The sequence below is a fragment of the Papio anubis genome, chromosome 9 (genome assembly GCF_008728515.1).
Source record: "Papio anubis isolate 15944 chromosome 9, Panubis1.0, whole genome shotgun sequence".
Lineage (NCBI taxonomy): Eukaryota > Metazoa > Chordata > Mammalia > Primates > Cercopithecidae > Papio > Papio anubis.
The window spans coordinates 19,825,609-19,847,310 of NC_044984.1; the positions used below are offsets into that span (position 1 = coordinate 19,825,609).

Here is a 21,702-nt window from a genome sequence, read left to right on the forward strand (position 1 = left end):
GGAAGAGTTGTAATGCTATATCCAAATGCCTGTGGCTCTGTCTTATAAACATATTGTGTCCTCAAAATTTATTTATGTCAATAATTTGGAATTCAGAAATAATATGTTCAGAGCAAAATATATTAAATGCTTCTAAATAAGGCTTAAAATGCTACCGTGAAGAAAAAGTGTGGTATTTATTCAAGACTAAATTGATATTCCAGTTTCCTAGGTACTTTGTACTTACTTGATACTTTTTTTCTTTTTTTTGAGAAGGAGTTTTGCTCTTGTTGCCCAGGCTGGAGTGCAATGGCGCAATCTCGGCTCGCCACAACCTAGTCCTTGTGGGTTCAAGTGATTCTCCTGCCTCAGCCTCCAGAGTAGCTGGGATTACAGGCATATGCGTGTAATCTACCACACCCAGCTAACTTTGTATTTTTAGTAGAAATGGGGTTTTCTCCATGTTGGTCAGGGTGGTCTCGAACTTCTGACCTCAAGTGATCTGCCCGCCTCGGCCTCCCAAAGTGCTGGGATTACAGGCGTGAGCCACTGTGCTCGGCCTACTTGATACAATTTAACCTTTCTGAGAGATGAGGAACCAAGTGCCCACATTTCCTATTTTTCAGGCTAAGTATTTTATCTGAACATAAAAGAGAGAGGTGTGTAATAGTTGTCTTGGAAAGTAGGGCAATAACAGAAAAAAGTAATGATTATTCAGGTATGTTCTCCAGTGGTACAGAAGGATGAGAGAGGTTATTTCAACTGGAGGTAAATAGGGAAACAATAAAGTGGTGTGATTTGGAGCCACATTACAGCCAAGAGATAGGGAAGGACATTCCAGGAATGGAAGACATATACATGAAGATAGAGAGCTTTCTTCTTGGGACAGTGGTTCCATAAGTCTGCAAGTGCCTATGGTTGTATTGGGAATGGGACTGAAAACAAGGATTGATTTAGGCTGTGAAGACTCTCAAATAGGAAGTGTAAGTTTTATTTTTGTTGTAAGAGGGATATATGAATGATTCCAAGAATGGACATGATATGCATAGGAAACAAAGCAAGCCGGAAGACAGGACAACTAGAAGTTAATCAGTTGAAAGAAACAAGGCTTGAGGGGTGAGATAATAGTCTTCAAGCCATCAAGAATATTTGTTTAGTATAAAGAAAAAGAAAAGTCTAAAGCTAAAGGAAGACTATCTATCTTGCAAGTCATTCAAAAAGATTTGCAATTATAGAATTAATTGGTAAAAAATAAGTATCTTCCAACTTTTAAATTATGAGGAAAAAAAAACAGAAAGAGATATTCATGGAAAAAGTGGTGTAAATTTATTAAGGGGCTGCTTATTACCTTGAGACCACCAAACTATTGATTTTTTCCTCACCTCACCTACAAAAGACATACAAAAAGTGGATTAATTGAACTTCTCTTAGTTCAATACCTATTGAACATAGGTATGGGTTTCTGCATTCATGAGTATATTTATATACAGTCACATATACATAAGTGATATTATCTTTAGATATTTATTATTTCCATATTCATGCATTATTCACTAAATATGCATGATATATATTATGGTTTTTATACATTTATAATAGAGAATCAATAAACCCTTGTTGAGTAAATTAATGCATAAAATATGCAGTAGATCTTCATTATTCACAGATTCTATATTAGAAAATTTGTCTAAACACTAAAATTTATTTGTGACACCAAAATTAATACTGCTGGGCTTTTGTGATCATTGGCATGCATGAGCAGAGTGGTGAAAAATTTTGAGTTGGTCTGTTTCGGTTGAGGTGGAACAAAGTGAAGCTCTGCCTTCCTGTCTCAGCTCCCATACTATAAACTTCACAGTGTATTTATCGCCACATTGTTTCCATAGTTGTACTTTGTGATGCTGAGTTTACTGTTTTAAATTGGCCTCAAGCATAGCCCTGAAGTGTTGTCCCATGTTTCTTCCTCCAAGAGTGCCTGACAGAAGAGGTACATATGCTATGTAAGTTTCCTTCAGGCATGAACTACAGTGCTATTGGCCACTAATTCAATGTTAATGAATCAACAGTATATACTAAAGTGTCTTTGAACAAAGACATACAGAAGGCATTATGTATTAAGTTATGTATTGATCCGTTGATGAAAATGTTGTGACCAAAGGCACAGTCACCTAAACCTGTATCTCTCCTAGGAATGACAGGTTAATATTTGCAAATTCAGTGTTCCCAGCAACTTTATGGAACAAAATTATTGCAGAAAGTGACAATCAATTGTACATATAACCTATATCATACGTATTGTATAATCAGTGTACTATTACAAATCGGACACTTATATAGATATCTTAGATATTTACATACTTAGATATTCACATATCTAAGGTATCTATATAAGCAACTACATAGCATATATCTACATATATGTGCTATATACATAACATGTACCCGTATCTATGTTATGTATCTGCTTATATACTTTATATACATAAATATGTGTTATGCACATATATATGAACAACAATACATCTCTAAACCTCTATAAATAATCCACTGTTCTATATAAAAGAATCAACTGACATAAAAAGTTGACTCATTTTACTGGTCTTTAAAATAGGGGCTTAATAACTCTCAAACTTATGATTTCTCTTATGCTTCCACTTCAAAACTTCACTTGTAGGAATGTATCCTACAGATATGACCACACATAAATAAAATGACATATAACATATTAAGAACATTTTCTAATATGAAATAATTAGATATAACCTAAATAGTTATCAATATGGAACTAGTTACATATATTATGAAGAACAGAATACCCTGCTACCATAAGCAAAATGAGGAGGACTTTTATTAATATAAAGTATATACAGAAGATAAAAAGGTAGAGTGCAGTGGTACTGGTATACTTACATTTATATTAAAAGGGAAAATATTATGTATTTACTTAAAAATGCATATCAGGGCCGGACACGGTGGCTCTCGCCTGTAATCCCAGCACTTTGGGAGGCTAAGAGGGGCGGCTCACGAGGTCAGGAGATCGAGACCTTCCTGGCTAACATAGTGAAACCCCGTCTCTACTAAAAGTACAAAAAAATTAGCCAGGCATGGTGGCAGGCGCCTGCGCCTGTGGTCCCAGCTACTTGGAAGGCTGAGGCAGGAGAATGGCATGAACCCAGGAGGCAGAGCTTGCAGTGAGCCGAGATCACGCCAGTTGCTCCAGCCTGGGCGACAGAGTGAGACTCCGTCTCAAAAAAAAAAATGCATATCAGATTTCTGGATAAGGGGACGAAGATTAATAGGAAGACACTCTTCTTTTTTTTTTTTTTTTTGATTTTCAACTACGTGCATGTATTTTCTCTTGAAAAATAAATGGATAAACCCCAAATATGGTAAGATCATGATGATGGTAAGGTCAAGCATGGCCAAAGTCTCTCTGAGAGATACTTGGAATACATTTTGCTCTTTTAAACAAATCCAAACTTTTCTGCTTTTTGAGCCTGGTTCCATAGGTATCTCCTCTATGAAACTGACAGAGGCTATCCTAATTATTATTATTTACATTATTTTTCAACCCATTTTGAGTATCCACTATGTGCAAGACACCATCTGTCACTTTATAAACTTATAAGGATAACATAAACATAAATGTGCTTTCATAAATCTTATAATCTGGCTATGTAGAAAATATAAAAATTTTAATTTCTATAGTTTAAAATTTTTGTTCATACAATCTAGTGTGTGGTTTTATATTATTTACTTGTTTCAAATCAAATTTCTCTCTATAAAAATTATTTTTCTAAGTAAATTATGATCTCTTTAGGCTCTGAGTTTGTGTCTGTCTTTCCTCCTCTGTGTCCGGCATTGCCCTCATCCTGTGGTCAGGAAATAGCAGGCCCTGAATGAATATTAGAGAATGATTGATTGATATTGAGCTTGTGACTTTTCCTATTTTTAAATTGTATGTTGTTAAAGTAAAATAAATTACACTTTTTCTTTTTTAACAGGTGATCATTTCAAACCAAGCATCAGCAGCAATTAAAAACATTCACATGGTATCTGTAGTTTAATCATGGACCAACATCAACATTTGAATAAAACAGCAGAGTCAGCATCTTCAGAGAAAAAGAAAACAAGACGCTGCAATGGATTCAAGGTAGAATGGGTTTTATATTTTCAAACTAAAATAAGTTAATGGAAAATTTTTATGTATAGAAAGGCCACTAATTTTCAAAAAGAACATTATATCTCATATTACAATTTTTCCATTGAAGCACACATTAAAATATTAACAAAATATCCCTATATTGATTTAAATCAGTTTTTAATCTGATTGAAGTATTTCTTTGCTAGAGTTTTTTGATGTATAAAAGTTTATTTACTTTTTTAATTTTTAATTTCTGTGGGTATGTAGTAGGTATATACATTTATGGGGTACATGAGATGCTTTGGTACAGGCATGCAATGTGAAATAAGCAAATAAGGAAGAATGCAGCATCCATTCCCTCAAGCCTTTATTCACTGAATTGCACATCATTCAATTATACTATTTAAGTTATTTTAAAAGGTACAGTTAAGTAATTGACTATAGTCGCCCTTTGTGCTATCAAATAGTAGGTCTTAGTCATTCTTTTTAACTATTTTTTGTACCCATGAATCATCCCCATCCCCCCACCCCCACACCTACACCACCCTTTCCAGCCTCTGGTAACCATCCTTCTACTCACTGTGTCCATGAATTCAATTGTTTTGATGTTTAGATCCCACAAATAAGTGAGAACATGCAATGTTTGTCTTTTTGTGTCAGGCTTATTTCAGTTAACATAATGATCTCCAGTTCAATTCATTTTGTTGCAAATGACTGGATTTCGTTCTTTCTATAGCTGAGTAGTACTCCATTGTGTGTATGTCCCACTTTTTTTTATGCATTCATCTGTCGATGGACACTTACATTGCTTCCAAGTCTTGGCTATTGTAAACAGTGCTGCAACAAACATGGAAGTACAGATAATCTTAGGTAAACTGTTCCCTTTATTTTGGGTATATACCCAGGAGTGGGATTGCTTTATCACATGGTAACTCAATTTTTAGTTTCTTGAGGAACCTCCAAACTGTTCTTCATAGTGGTCCTACTAATTTATATTGCCACCAACAGTGTACAAGGAATTCCCTTTACTCCACAACCTGACCAGCATTTGTTATTGCCTGTCTTTGGTATATAAGCCATTTTAACTGGGGGTGAGATAATATCTCATTGTAGTATTTATTTGCATTTATCTGATGATCAGTGATGTTGAGCACTTCTTCCTCTGCCTGTGTTTTATTTATATGTCTTCTTTTGAGAGATGTATATTGAAATGTTTTGCCTACCTTTTGATCAGATTATTAGATTTTGTCTTGTAGAGTTGTTTGAGCTACTTAGATATTCTGGTGGTTAATTCCTTGACAGATGGGTAGTTTACAAATATTTTCTCCTACCCTGTGGGTTGTCTCTTCACTTTGTTGATTGTATCCTTTTCTATGCAGAAACTTTTTAACTAGATGTAATCCCGTTTGTCAATTTTTCTTTGGTTGCCTGTGTTTCTGGGGTAAGAAATTTGCTAAAGAAATTTTTGCCCAGACCAATGTCCTGGAGAGTTTCCCCAATATTTTCTTGAGGTAGTTTTATGGGTTGAGGTCTTTAGATTTAAATCTTTAATTCATTTTGATTCGTTTTGCATATGGCTAGAAATAGGGGTCTAGTTTCATCCTAGCACCAGTTATTGAAGAGACTGTCTTTTCCCCAGTGAATGTTCCTGGCATCTTTGTCAAAAATGAGTTCACTGTAGGTGTGTGAATTTGTTTCTGGGTTCTCTATTCTGATCCATTGGTCTCTGTGTCTGTTTATATGCCAGTACCATGCTGTTTTGGTTACTGTAACTCTGTAGTGTGTGTGTGTGTGTGTATGTGTATATATATATATATATTTTTGGGACGGAGTCTCATTCTGTTGCCCAGACTGGAGTGCAGTGGCACAATCTTGGCTCACTGCAAGCTCCACCTGCTAGGTTCATGCCATTCTCCTGCATCAGCCTCCTGAGTGGCTGAGACTACAGGTGCCCACCACCATGCCCAGCTAATTTTTTTTATGTTTATTTTTAGTAGAGATGGGGTTTCACTGTGTTAGCCAGGATGGTCTTGATCTCCTGACCTCGTGATCTGCTTGCCTTGGCTTCCCAAAGTGCTGGGATTACCGGTGTGAGCCACTGTGCCTGGCCACTCTGTGGTATAATTTGAAGTCAGGTAATGTGATTCCTCCAGTTTGGTTCTTTTTGCTTAGGATACCTCTGGCTATTCTGTGTCTTTTATGGTTCCATATAAATTTTAGGATTGATTTTCCTATTTCTGTGAAGAATGTCATTGGTATTTTGATAGGGATTGCATTGAATTCATAGATGGCTTTGGGTATTATGGACATTCGAAGAATATTCATTCTTCCAAACCATGAACATGGAATATTTTTCCATTTTTAGATGTCTTCATCAATTTCTTTCAAGAGTGTTTTATAGTTTTCATTATAGAGATTTTTCACTTCTTTGGTTAAATTAATACCTAGACATTTAATTTTATGTATGGCTATTGTAAATGAGATTGCTTTTTTATTTTTCTGTCACATTGTTCACTATTGGCATTTAGAAATGCTACTGAGTTTTGTATGGTGATTTTGTATCCTGCAACTTTACTGAATTTGTTTATCAGTTCTAATAATTTTGTGGAGTCTTCAGGATTTTCCAAATATAGGATCATATAATCTACAAACAAGAGTAATTTGACTTCTTCTTTTCCAATTTGGATGCCCTTTTCTTCCTTCTCTTGTCTGATTGCTCTAGCTACGTGTTGAAAGTAAAGCTCGGAGTCACAAAGAAAACGAGCACTTAAAGGATTTCTCAGTAAGGCAAATTTACTTCTGCAGAAGGGTGCTGCTTGCAAGTTTGGTCACCAGGAGAGCACACTGAACAAAGGAGTGAAGGGGTTTTAGTTTCTTATGTAGTTTGTCCCTGCTACTGTGTCCTGCCTCCACTGGCTGGAGTTGGACTGCACAATCTAAGTTGAACCCGACTGGCTAACTTGAAAGGTATAGGAATACGGTGACACTGGCAGGAAGGGCAGTTTTGGAGGGAAGAGTTGTGGCAATGGGAGAGGTAATTTACAGAGTGGGTAACAGATGTGTGCTCTGTAGATAAGGACTGGCAGGAAAGTTGTTTACTGAAACCAAGACAGGGAGGCACAAAGGATAAGGAAGTTAGTTTGGCCTTGGAAGTAGGGAACAAAGAACAAAGAGCTGAACAAGCCAAACCTTTGAAGAGGAATTTCTTTTGTATCCGACACTAGGACTATGTTAACTATGTTAAATAACATAGTGTTATTTAACATAATAAGTAGTGTTAACTATGTTATTTTAGTAGTTAACGCTACTATGTTAAATAACAGTGGTGACAGTGGGCATTATTGTTGTGTTCCAGGTCTTAGAGGGAAAGCAAAGAGTTTATTAATGTGGAACATTTAGAAATATTTTGGTATCTTCCCTTTGGTTCTTGATAGATCAAGAGACACTTATAAATATAATTAAAATGAAAAAAAGATATGCAATAAATAACATCTAAAAATCTTCTTAGAATTGACTTATAATTCTAGAAGATTAATATCTTGTGAATCACTTTACAATCTTGATCTATTTAAATATTCTTTTGTTAAAGAACAGCATTGTTATGAATTCTGATAACCTATGTTATGGAGGCTGATGGAAAAGAGATCTGTAATAGTCAAAAGACCTAGTCCAAAAATCTAGTGGATGACTTGGGAAGATCATTTAATTTTTCATTTGCAAATTGGTAAAGGTAATAATTCTGCCTTTTGCTTTTGTCACAAAATTATGAGGCATTAAATTATATTGGCATTTTCATAAACAGGGAAAAAGTACTGCTAAGCACAGTGCTAAATGAAGAAACCAAGACTCAGTAGAGTTATTTGACTACAGTCACCTCTGTTTTGAATTGAAAACTCTGGAATCCATGTCAAAGCCTTTTAATCCCCACAGAGAAGTCTTTGAAGAAATCAAGAAACTAATCATAGTCACTTTTTAGTGATATATATATAAAAAATATAAAATATATATTATATATACATGAAATGTAAAATATATATTTTATATATATATATACACACACACATATATATAAATTTACTTACAGTTGTAGTCCTATCCAGTTGAATAGGGCCACAGAGATTGGATTGTAAACCAAAAAATACTTGATATAGGTCTCAATCAATTTGGAAGTTTACCTTATCCAGGTGAAGGATGCACCCAGGAGACAGGCCTGGGCCTTTCTCCAAAGGTGATTTTGAGGGCTTAAATACTTAAAGGGGAAAAGCAGGCTGGAGGAGAAAATGGGAATATATGGTCACATTACTGAATACACATGTCGCAAGAGAAAAACTAGCAGGTAAGGGAATGGTCAATTGTTTATATGTCTTGTGCTCAGTAAATTGACACTTTACACAAGATAAGGTGAACATAGACTAGCTACCTGTGGAAAGATTTAACCTTTTATCTGTAGCTGTCTGCTTAAGGAAAGGCATCTTTTTGCAGAACTCAGCTTTTAGCTTAATTTTGTTTCTTTTGTTGTAATGAATTGGGGTCTCAAGTTTTTATTTTCCTTTCACACCCCTGCCTTTTTCCTTTTAAAATCTTTTGAAGAAAGCATTTCAGAAGAAAGTTACTCCCTGGTCTTGAATTTTGTCTGATCTCTCATGGCTATGATGGTTTATTCCTAGACCAATAGATCCCATATTATTAGGAATGCTCATTGTGAAATCTCATCTCCTGCAAAGAAAAAAAAATAGGAGGAGGAAGAGAGACAAACACATAGTAAAAAGAACAATCCTGGAAAACTGATGTAGGCCATATTACTCTGAAGTATTGTCAGTAGGCAGGTATGAAAATGATTTATGTGTATAAATAGATTTCTGTTATTTTCTTCTGAAGTTTAAGTTGCCTAGTTTGCGTTCCCCTGGCTTAAGAAAATCACAATTTAATATTTAGTAATTTCAAATTGGAAAATAGGGGGAAAAGGAAAATGAAAGGAAAGGAGAAAAGACAGAAAAAATTGAAAACATTATTTAGAGACTTGTAGCCAGGAAAAATTTTAGAATTTAGTCTAAATTGTAGAAAATAATAAAAGCTGATAAACCTTAGGCAAGACTAGAATCAAACAACTGGTACTATAATTTATAAAAGCATAATTTTTCTCTCAATTCCCCAGTTTTATTAAACAGAAAATCATAGTAGGACCAATTTATTGGTAAAATAAATTTTAGTACTTTTATACTTGGTTTAATTATTTGTGTAAAGTGCAACAAGAATAATCATTTGCCATATAGGGGCTCTCTCTCTTTTTGTGAATTGACTTTGCTGGAACTTTTTGCACAACAAATGTAAGATTAGACCTTTGTAAATGCCTGAAACCTAGGCAAGGATTTATCTGTGCCTGCAGATACATATGTGAATTGGGTGAATTCTTCTCTTTCTGAGGTCTCAAGAAAACTTGGAGTTCCTGCACCAGTCAAAAAGTGACATTCTTTACTTATCACAGGTCATGACCCTGTAAAGGATAAGATATGGGGCTAGTTTTTCCAAGGGGCTTTTATTGGCTCTATAGGTCAGCCTGCTTTACTCAAGGCAATCGGAAAATGTCATTCCAGTCAAGGCCTTGGTAAAATAACTAGTGTCTCCAATTATGTCCTATGATAAAAGAAAATATATTCTTATTAAACTTATGCAAATAATTATATTGCCAAAATTAAGAATACTCTCAAAATAGTTTTCAAATTTTGGAGAAATTAGGTTGAGAGAAAGGAATTATATTTTAAATTTTGCTCATAAGAACAAATTTTACTAAATTTACTGAAATCACTTTATTAAATTGTTAAAGCTGTAAATAGCTTAAAAGGAAAGTTTTCTTGACTCTGAAAAATAAAAACAATCAGCAAATGTTTTAAACAAAATCTTATACAAGATTATTTCAATCTTCTGTTAGTTTGGTCCATGCAGTTAACTCCATGTTCTGCTCAATATTGGATCCCCAAGACTTATGAATACATGAACTTTCCATGGGAGGCCTGGAATTTTTCCTATCTATTCCAATGATGCTATATCTAAATTTATCAAAAACTTATTTTTTAGGAGTGCTCCTCAGAGTTCTATAGCTAATTACAAACTGTCCTATAAAAGGACCAAAGTATAACAACAATTGTGGATGACAAAAAATCTTAGAACAGCCATGGTTAAAGACACCATTGACAAGTAAATTTGGTTTCTTCTGTGGCATATAGCAATTTTAAATAATAATCATAATTACTACTGACAACATCTATTAAGACATATTAGAATCACAGGAATTGCATATATTTTTGAAACACATACTAATAACACATTCACATAAATATAATATAATCCAAAGAAGGTTAAATATCATTGTTTATTTGACAACGCTTCCTATATGAGTTTACTATACCAAATAAGTCAAATATGTCTCTTTTGGACTTCAGGGGACCTATTATTAATAAATATATGAAGTCAAAGTACTAATTTTACAATTTGATTTTGGAAAGTCTGTCAAATGTCAGAAGTTTAAAATATTTAATATGACAATATAGGATCATAAGTTATTTTAAAATAAATCATTCATTTAGTCAAAGTGATAACTCAAATTTTTTTTTTAAAAAAGGCAAAAATCTTTATTTTTTGAGAGAGGAGACTTAATTTCCCAAACAATGAGCCCTAAGTAAGACTGCATAAGGCCAATTAAATCTGTCTCTCAAATCTTATAAACAAATCTATTAAATTTTAATTATTTTGACCATAAGATATCATTTCCATAAACCTTTAAATAACCTTTTAATGTTTTTTTTTTTAATTAAAATTGGGTTAATGCTATAAGAACCTTGCTTATCTCACATAGGGGCCCTGATGCTGGTCTTTCATCAGTGTACCTGTAATATTAACGTTTAATTTATACAGAAACTCTGAACTAAGTTTATCTCTCAAAATTGGCCCTTATAATTTCACAGACGCACGTCTTCTGTGACAGTCCCTGGGCCTAGAGGGGTTCAGCAGTTTTAATTTCTGGCCCTGTGTCTCATGAATGAAGTTTATTTTGATTATCATCTTTTCCTGGGTCTGAAGATGAGGGTTTAACTGGTGTTAGGGTTTAAGACTTAGCAGGACTTGGTGTGCTTTTTAGACCCAGAAGTAAAAGCCCTTTAATTTAACAGAATAGTCTGGGCATGGTGGCTTATGCTTATAATCCAAGTACTTTGGGAGACCAAGGAAGGCAGATCACTTGAGGTCTGGACTTCAAGACCAGCCTGGCCAACATGGTGAAAGTCTATTAAATATAACCATATTGAAACTCTTTTAAATATACAAAAATTAGCCAGGCGTGGTGGCATGCACCTGTAATCCTAGCTGCTGAGAAAGCTGAAACAGGAGAATTGCTTGAGATTTGGGAGGCAGAGGTTGCAGTGAGTTGAGATTGTGGCACTGCACTCCAGCCTGGGTGGCAGAGCAAGACTCTGTCAAGAAAGAAAGAAAGAGAGAAAGAGAGAAAGACAGAGAGAGAGAGAGGAGAAAAAGAAAGAAAGAAAGAAAGAAAGAAAGAAAGAAAGAAAGAAAGAAAGAAAGAAAGAAAGAAAGAGAACACTCAACAGAATTAGGACTTTAAAAGCAATACAGAAAGTAAAATGGATGTAATAACCTTAATTTTTAAAATTTGTGAATCTCAATTTTTCTAAACAAATCAAAACTTAAGAAGAATAACATAGAAATTATTTTGATAAAATGTAAAATCTGTTAGACCAGTTAACAAAAAGAATAAAAAAGATCTTCTACATTATGTTTGCCTTTCCCTATAAGGAGTATATTTAGATAACATGCAATCAAAACTAATATAAACCATACTTGAATTAGGTAGATATAGAAAGAACATGTTCCAGGTGATAAATGAAAATTCTTGGTTTCATAGAACAATTTAAAGCCAAGAGCACAGAGTGTTATATTAGAAGAAAACATTTTATTTAGACCTTTAAGATAAAACATTTTTTTTAATGTCAGTTCATAATAGCAGAAACTGAGAGAAAAAAATTACAGAAGCTGTTGACAAAATTGAAGGAGAAAGTTATTATCTCAGTCCTTCTCAAAGGGAAGAGAAAGCTGAAAACAGTGGGACACAATAAAAGTTGAACTTTTGGGTTAAAAAATTAAAATCTCTTGTCATTTTATCAAGCGTGAATCAATATCTTAAGAAAATGTTGCTCTAACCAATTCTTTAGTGAATTAATATTTTTTAAATATGAAGTCTCAATCTCTGGAATGACTATTATAAATAATTTCCCTTTAATTATAGCATACTTGATTGCATTTTTTTTTTACACATAAATCCTCTTTTTACAAACCTTATTACAATTTATACAAATCATTTATGACATGCTTGGACTTTCTGTGTTGTCCTAAAGGTACCTCTTTCTTAAATAATCAGCCATTTTAGAAAAAAAAAATTAATCACACAAGATTCTTTCTCATATAAAATTATTTTCCCTTCAACTTTTCTTACCAAAAATACCTCTTTATACCTAAAACTTTCTATATATCTCTCTTATATACTAGTTTCTTTCACTTTGTTTCATAAATTTAGCCTCAAATTAGACACAAATTATTTTCCTTTAAATAAGAACACATTTTTTAGAAAAATATCTTTATTTTTTTGAATTGGAAATAACCCAGATATTTAATGTAACATAACTTTTATAACTTTAGATTATAAATGACCATTATTTAAAGTTATTTCTCTGTTAATCATTTTTACAGCTTGTGATTTCAGATGTTTACCTAAGAACCTTAAGGTTAAATAACTTTTTTCTTATTGTTGTTTTGCCAATAATTCAAGGTTAGCTGTTTTATTAAACCAACAATTTTCAATGCATTATTTTTACAAAAATTACACAAAGATAATCATGTTTTGGGTTGTAAGCTTTATAACCCTCATGCCAAATTTGGACACATTATGATATTTAGCGGGGATAAATATTAAACTGCTTGATCAAGAAATGTAAACAATAATGTGAATCAACAATTCTAAAGACATTTCTAATTTTATTTTACCAACAATTAAAACACACTTATTTATTAAGGATTTTCTTAATTCACATGAACTTGAAAAAGCACTTGAGTTCTTCTATTTTCTGTTTTTCTGATAAAGTATTTGACTTAAGTGCTTTTGTAAATCCAATTAATTAGAGCTCCTTTATATATTTTTGGTAGTGAAACACACATGACACATAAATACATAGACTTTTTAGTCATGAAGATAAAAGCAGATCTTAAAGATTCATATTTTAGATATTTTAGACTTCCAATTCAGATATTTCAGACTTCCAATTTGTTTTTTCCTTTTTTTTTTTCTTTTTGAGATGGAGTCTCACTCTGTTGCCCAGACTGGAGTGCAGTGGCACGATCTCAGTTCACTGCAATCTCCACCTCCTGAGTTCAAGTGAGTCTTCTGCCTCAGCCTCCTGAGTAGCTATAGGACTGCAGGCACACACTACCACGTGCAGCTAATTTTTGTATTTTTAGTAGATACAGGGTTTCAAAATATTGGCCAGGCTGCTCTCGAACTCCTGACCTCATGATCTGCCTGCCTTGGCCTCCCAAAGTGCTGGAATTACAGGCGTGAGCCACCTTGCACAGCCTCCAATTTCTTATAACCTGTTTAACTAGATAGCCCTAAATTTGTGTACTAAAGGCACAACTCTTAGACGAAAATCAGATAGCAAAATTTACATCTCAAGGTACAGAGAGAGAGAGTCTGGTGTGCTAGAAGGAGATTAAAAATGGATGCCAAGTCAAACATGAAATTGTATAAATCTACCTTACGATTGTATAGGAGACCAATTTTATTAGATAGGAAGTTTTAAATTTAGTCTCTGTCTTTTAATTGGATATGTGAGTTCTCTGCACAAAGCCCCGCTGAATCCTAGGTCTCCAAAAGGAGAGTGATTCTTGAGACTAGAACATGTAATGCTTTTACAGTGCACTTGGCTACAAAGACATTTTTCTACGTGTCTAAACCACACCCTTTTATATCTTAAACGCCCATGAACAGCACCTGTTGTAATAACTATTTTAGTAAAAATAAATAAATAAATAAATAGGTAACACAATACAAAAACAAGCATTAAGAACCGAGAAACTTGTCTGATTACACTCTTGGGGTTCCATAAGGAAAAACAGAGATTTCTCCCCAAAAAGGAGTTTAGGAGGAAACCTGTATTTTCTTAAGGAATCCCAGGCTGTTAGAAATGATTTTAGGTCCCTCACACAGTGGAGGGTGGCAAAAAGAAGGAAAGACACATCAAAGTAAATGAAGAAAACAGAATTCAGCCAACTGAGAAGAGAAAAGAACTTTTTCTCAAAAAACAAGATCCTAGGAGAGAAAGAAAGCATAAAGGCACACACACACATACACACACACGCATCTTGGATATTAGCTCTTAATTAAGCTGACTTTTAACCATGGCACTAAATACATCCTTTTAAATTTCATTACCATATTTTAGCTGTGACAAACTGCTGATATTTCAAAAGTAACACAAATATCAACCCCGAAAAGATTGGATTTAGGAACCAAACCCAGGCTGCCATGGTGAAAAATGGGCAGAATCTTAGTTACTGAACTACAGCATGGGGTAACCACCATTGCTTTTTCATCTTGGCTTGGCTAGGAATAAATGGCTTTGTTATGTACATAAAAGCCCCTCAGGTAATCAATATATGTTTTTCTGTTTGCTGGTTGTTTTTTAATTTTTTCTTTCCTTTGTCAGAGGCAGGAATTCAATCAACTCAGTAGCTTTTTTCCCCATAATTTGAAACTTTTCTTTGGTTTTGACCATGTCGGGTAGAGTTGGTCAAACCTAATGGAAAAAAGACTGAAACAACAAAAACAAACAAATAAAAATCAGTCAAGCCAAATAAACAAACAATTGTACGATTTATGGGATCACTGAGTGCTCTAATGGTAAGGAGAAATTAAGGCAAGCTAGTTGCTAATATTAACTTTTAGTAATTAAGGAGAATTTCCAAGACAAAAACTGCAGTTCAGCTACTGCCTAGGAATGGGGCCCAGGCTGAACACTGCTCTCTACCATCCTAGAAACGAGGAAACACTCAAACTCACCTTCCCTGTGGGAAGTGGGCTGAAACTTCAGAAAGGAGTTGCTGGTCTCCTTCATCATCATGGAGCAGGAAAACCCCCCTTTTTTGTTTGAAGCAAGTGAAACTCCAGAAAAGGTGTTGCACAACAAAATAAATCTTAGATCTTAACCAAATTTTGAGAGATCAGGCATTCTCTCTGTAGTGGGAGCCCCCTGACCTTGACAAAATGTGCAATTGGTTTTGTTACAGGAAAGGGGTCCCAATCCAGACCGCAAGAGAGGGTTCTTGGATCTTGCTCAAGAAAAGAATTCAGGGCAAGTCCACAGTGAAAAGTGAAAGCAAGTTTATTAAGAAAGTAAAGGAATAAAAGAATGGCTACTCCATAGACAGAGCAGCCCCGAGGGTTGCTGGTTGCCCATTTTTATGGTTATTTCTTGATTATATGCTAAACAAGGGGTGGATTATTCATGCCTCCCCTTTGTAGACCATATAGGGTAACTTGCCGATGTTGCCATGCCATTTACAAACTGTCATGGTGTTGGTGTGTAGCAGTGAGGACGACCAGAAGTCACTCTGTCGCCATTTTGGTTTTGGTGAGTGTTGGCCAGCTCCTTTACTTAAACTTGTTTTATCAGCAAGGTCTTTATGACCTATATTTTGTGCTGACCTTCTGTCTCATCCTGTGACTTAGAATGCCTTGTCAGGGACTGCAGCCCAATAGGTTTCAGCCTCATTTTACCCAGCCCTATTCAAGATGGAGTTGCTCTTGTTCACATGCCTCTGGCAGTGTGAGCAATGAAGACAGCTCAAGCTTGCACCTGGCACCCATAGGAGACTTGTCAAAGGTTAGGTCCATCTCTACTAAGAGACCTTCCCTTGGTCACCAATTTACACATTTGTAAATCAAAAGGTATGAGAGACAGGTCTTAATCAATGTAGAAGTTTATTTTGCAAAGGTTACGGATACACCAGGGAGACAGGCTGTGCCTTTCTCAAAAGATGATTTTGAGGGCTTCAATATTTAAAGGGGAAAAATAGGTTGAAGGGGAAAGAGAGAGGTGAGGGTATGGTCACAATTCTGAATCCACAGGTTGCCAGAGAAAAAGGAGCAGGTAGGTAAATAGTCAACTGTGTATACATCTTGCACTTAGTAAACTGACACTTTAACCAAGATAAAGTGAACATAGAGTACCTACTCCTGGAGATATTTAACCTTTTACCTGTAGCTGTCTGCTTAGGAACAAAAGAAAACCGCTTGTTGGTGACTCAGCTTAATTTTGTTTCTTTTGGCATAGTGAATTGGAGTTCCAAGTATTTATTTCCTTTCACAGCATTCACTTGCAATAATGTTAAACAAGGTTCCTTTTAACTTTGTCCAGGGAACACAGAGTTTATCTGTTTTCTGAGATATCTGGTAAAGTCTATTGTGATGAAATATTTGAATAATATTTCAGCAGAATGGCAATCATAAGGAAAAAGTATTGGCTAATGCAAGTGAATTACCTTCTGTTGTCTAAGAGTAATAGAGTGGGCTAAATTATTTTTACTTTAAATATTGAGTGTTACAGTGATTTCACTTTCATGTGCATAGCAAAGGGACAACAAACTGGTGGAAGAAATAAGATTTCCAGAATAATCCCTTAAAGCATATTTGGAATAAAGCTAGGAGTTAGGAAGATAGCAGTGTATGCAAGGCACATTACCTTCAGTCCAATAAAGAAGCCAGGCTGGGTGTGGTGGCTCACGCCTGTAATCCCAGCACTTTGGGAGGCTGAGGTGGGCAGATCACAAGGTTAGGAGTTCGAGACCAGCCTGGCCAATATGATGAAACCCCGTCTCTACTACAAATACAAAAATTATCCGGGCATGGTGGCATGCACCTATAGTTCCAGCTACTTAGGAGGCTGAGGCAGAAGATTCACTTGAACCCGGAAGGCAGAGGTTGCAGTGAGCTGAGATTGCAACACTGCACTCCAGGCTACGTGACAGAGTGAGACGCTGTATCAATTTAAAAAAAAAAAAAGCCAGTGCTAGGGAAAAATATTTGAATAAGATTAACATCATGATTTCAAAAACATTGCTAAATTGATTAATCACATCTACAAATGATGTTTAAAGGGATCTTTTCACTAAGTTAAATTGTTAACATTGAAAGAATATTAACCTCAACAATCACATTAGAGCAATTTTGTAAAGACTTGTGTGTCTGCAGTTGAATTTAGTAGCATTTCTATGCCTACTTTGTATTCATGAGGAACAACATAATGGGATAATTTTTAAATAATCAGTATTTTAATTTTTCAGTAAAAATAATTACCAAAAATCTTATGAATTTTGAAATCTTGTGAATTAGGAGTATCCACACATATAGACAGAGATAATGAAAACAATGATAAAAATAGATCTAATTCAGCGACATAAAAAGAGAAGATGAGAGAAACAATAGTAGTGGCTAACATTTGTTGGGCGCTTACTATGTATGAGATATTGCTCTAGTGTTTTGTTTGTGTTAGTAGATTTTCTTCCTTACCATAGTTCCATCAACCAGATGCTATTATCTCCCTTTGCAACCTAGGTATAGAAAAGGCAAATGAATTTCGCTAGTTCTCACAGCTTGTACAAGATGGAGCCAAGGTCTGAACTCAGATATGTTTTAGGTAGAGTAATAGGTTATATATAACCTTATATATAATAAAACCTTAGGTTGAGTATGTATTTTTTATATATATATTATATATAACCTTATATATAGATATGTTATATATAATATAACCTTTGGTAGAGTAATAGGTTATATATAATACATATAATATGTATTTATTGTATATTATATGTAATATATATGTAATTTATTTATCATCTATCTCTCTTTACCACAAATTAAGCTCCATGAAAACACAGGTGTTTGAGTCACTGTTCTCTCAGGCAAACATCAGTGCTCAGTGTGTGTAAGCTCAATGACTGATTTTAGGTTTCACCCTCCTCCTACCCTCCACCCTCAAGTAGGCCTCAGCATCTATTGTTCACTTCTTTGTGTCCATGTGTACTGTTGGGACTTTTTTGTGTCCAAATATATCATCAATTTTTGTAATTCTCCCTCATGTACTTGAGAAAAATGCATATTCTTTGAATTGTTGGATGTAGAGTTTCTTTTTTTGAGATTGAGTCTCACTCTGTCACCCAGGCTGGAGTGCAGCGGCGCAATCTTGGCTCACTGCAACCTCTGCCACCCAGGTTCAAGCAATTCTCTTGCCTCAGCCTCCTGAATAGCTGGGACTACAGGTACATGCCACCGTGCCTGGCTAATTTTTGTATTTTTAGTAGAGACAGGGTTTCACCATATTGATCAAGCTGGTCTTGAACTCCTGACCTTGTGATCCACCTGCCTCAGCCTCACAAACTGCTGGGATTACAGACGTGAGACAGCAATGTGCCCAGCCAAATGTAGAATTTTATATGTGTCGAAGAGGTCAGTCTTGTTGATAGTGTTATTCAGATCTTCTATGTCCTTGCTAATACTTTGACTACTTGACCTATCATAATTGAGAAACAAAGATATGTTGAAATTTCCTCTAGTCACAGTAGTTCTATTTACTTTTGTTTATATATTTTATACCTATTAAATCCATTATTTTATAATCGTTTTATCTTTTAGGTTAATACACTTATATCAATATATAGAGACCTCTATCCATAATGATGATTGTCTAAGTCTATTTGGGCTATTATTTATACAGCTACAAGATTTTCTTTTAATTGCTTCTTATTCTTTTACCATCATCAACACTTCCTCATGAATTAGGAATACCTGTTATCAAGAGCACATATTTAGTTTTTTCAAAAAATATCCAAACTGAAAAATCTCTGTCTTTAAACTAGCAATTTTGTCTGCTTACATTTATTGTATTTTAGATAGTCAGACTTGTTTCTACCATCTTAGAATATTATGCCAATTTACTCCCTTCCCTGTTGCCTTTTAATGTTTTCTTCTACTTTTTGAATTGATATATTTATCTCTTTTATAACAAGGCAAACACTGTAGCATATTGTTATGGTCTGAATATTTGTACCATCTCTGATCCTAAGGTAGAGACGTTGAGAAGTGATTAGGTCATGAAAGCAGATTCCTCATGACTGGGCTTAGTGTTTTTATAAAAAAGATCCCAGAGAGCTATTTTGCCCTTGTCACCGTGAGATTACTGTGAGAAGATGATCTTCTTCCTGCTGGTGTCCTGATCTCAGACTTTTCAACCTTTGGAACTGTGACAAGTAAATTTCTGTTGTTTATAGCGTACTCAGTTTTGTTATATGCTATATTTTGCTATATTTTTAATAGAAACCCAAAACATACTAAAATACATGCTCTCATGTTCTTTGATGTGCCTCTTTAACCTTTGTAATCTCTGATACTATCTCAATTTTCCATCTAAAATTTTAAATTTTAGATATTATATTTATTTTCTCTCCTTTTCTATTTTTGGTCTCATCTTTTAAAAGACAATTACAAAATTATCAGTATTTTATTCACCTTGTTTTATAAATCTCACACAATATCTTCAGTATTTGATTCGTTTTATTTAAGTATATCTTCCAAATTTGATTTCAGTGTGAATCTTACATTGCACACTTTTGAAACCTTATATGCTCGAGAATATATTTCCTTATAGTTGAATGACTATGTGGCTAAATATAAAATTACAGTTTCAATGTTCTCTTACCTCAATACTTCAAAAGTATTATTCATCCACAGGGCTCATGCCTATAATCCCAACACTTTGGGAGGCCGAGGTGGGTGGATCATGAGATCGGGAGATTGAGACCATCCTGGCTACCACCGTGAAACCCCATCTCTACCAAAAATACAAAAAAATCAGCCAGGCATGGTGGTGGGTGCCTGTAGTTCCAGCTACTCAGGAGGCTGAGGCAGGAGAGTGGCATGAACCCTGGAGGTGGAGCTTGCGGTGGCCGAGATCGCATCACTGCACTCCAGCATGGGCAACAGAGCAAGACGCCATCTCAAAAAAAAAAAAAAAGTATTATTCATCTTTTGTACATCCACACTTGCTGTTTAAAATTGATATGCTTTCTTTTCTGAAAGACTTAAAATTTTTTTGTCATCATTGATATTCTTATGTTTTACTAAACTTTCTCCATATATGTGTGTCCTTATGTCTTTTGCTGGGTGTTCAACAGGCACTCTCAATCTGAAGTTTTCATATTTTTGTCGAATATTGGAAAATTTGCATTTATTATTTTTTAAAAATTTTCTCCTCTTCAACTTATTATACTCCTTTTAAGGAATTCATTGTTAAGTTATTGTTAATTTTATTTAAAACCTTTGTATGCTTTAAACATATATATATATGGTATATAAGGTGTGTGTATATATATATACACTTTAAACTTTATATACCTTAAACAAGATATTTATCTATACATACCTTATTTACATGTATATATATGTACGTATTTCCAAATTTTTAAATAAAATTTCTGGCCAAGAGCAGTGGCTTACACCTGTAATCCCAGCACTTTGGAAGGCTGAGGTGGGTGGATCACTTGCGGTCGGGAGTTCAGGACCAGCCCGGCCAAGGTTGTGAAACCGCCTCTCCACTAAAATACAAAGATTAGCCAGGCATGGTGGCATGTACCCCTGAAGTACCAGTTACTTGGGAGGCTGAGACAGGAGGATCACTTGAACCAAGGAGGTGGAGGTTGCAGTGAGCTGAGATCACACCATGCACTCCAGCCTGGGTGACAGAGTAAGCCTCTGTCTCAAAGAAAAACAAAATCCATCTTGCACTAATTGATAACCCCGAAACCATTCAGGAGCAGATTGTTTATTTTCCGTGTATTTGTATAGTTTAGGAGTTGATTTCTAGTTTTATTCCACTGTTGTCTGAAAAAATAGTTGATATGATTTCAATTTAAAAAAATTATTCGGCCAAGAGTGGTGGCTCACACCTATATCCCATCACTTTGGGAGGCTGAGGCAGGCGAATCACCCCAGGTCAGGAGTTCGAGACCAACCTGGCCAACATGGTGAAACCACATCTCTATTAAAAATACAAAAATTAGCTGGGTGTGGTGGTGTATGCCTTAATCCCAGCTACTCTGGAGGTTGAGGCAGCAGAATTGCTTGAACCCAGGAGGCAGAAGTTTCAGTCAGCTGAGATTGTGTCACACTCCAGCCTGTGTGACAGAGCAAGACTCTGTGGGAAAAAAAAAGCACCAGTTCTATCCTGCTACGTTTCAGAGATGGATTCATTGCTAGCCAAGGTGATGGAAGCCGTTTTATTGTCCAGCAAGACTTAGACTATGTCATTGAGCTCACCAGGCTGACTGTGACCCTATGTACAAGGTAGCCACATGGGAGAAGCAGTTCTACACATACTGTCAAGATGGTCTTGTATGATTCTACCAGCTTTCTGATCTCTGACTCCTTGGAAAGAGCAGCCCCAGTTAGTGAAAAGGCTTGA

At 35.1% G+C, this 21,702-nt stretch overlaps 1 protein-coding gene across 1 annotated transcript in view; it reads left to right on the forward strand.

The window, feature by feature from the left end:
- The window catches only part of SLCO1B3 (solute carrier organic anion transporter family member 1B3), a 109,999-nt gene that overhangs the window by 1,001 nt on the left and 87,296 nt on the right, over nucleotides 1-21,702 (forward strand). Inside the window, exon 2 of the mRNA XM_003906088.4 lies at nucleotides 3,984-4,132. Within this exon, the coding sequence (XP_003906137.3) occupies nucleotides 4,049-4,132 (84 nt within the window). The 5' untranslated portion in view covers nucleotides 3,984-4,048. The remainder of the gene's footprint in view (nucleotides 1-3,983; nucleotides 4,133-21,702) is intronic.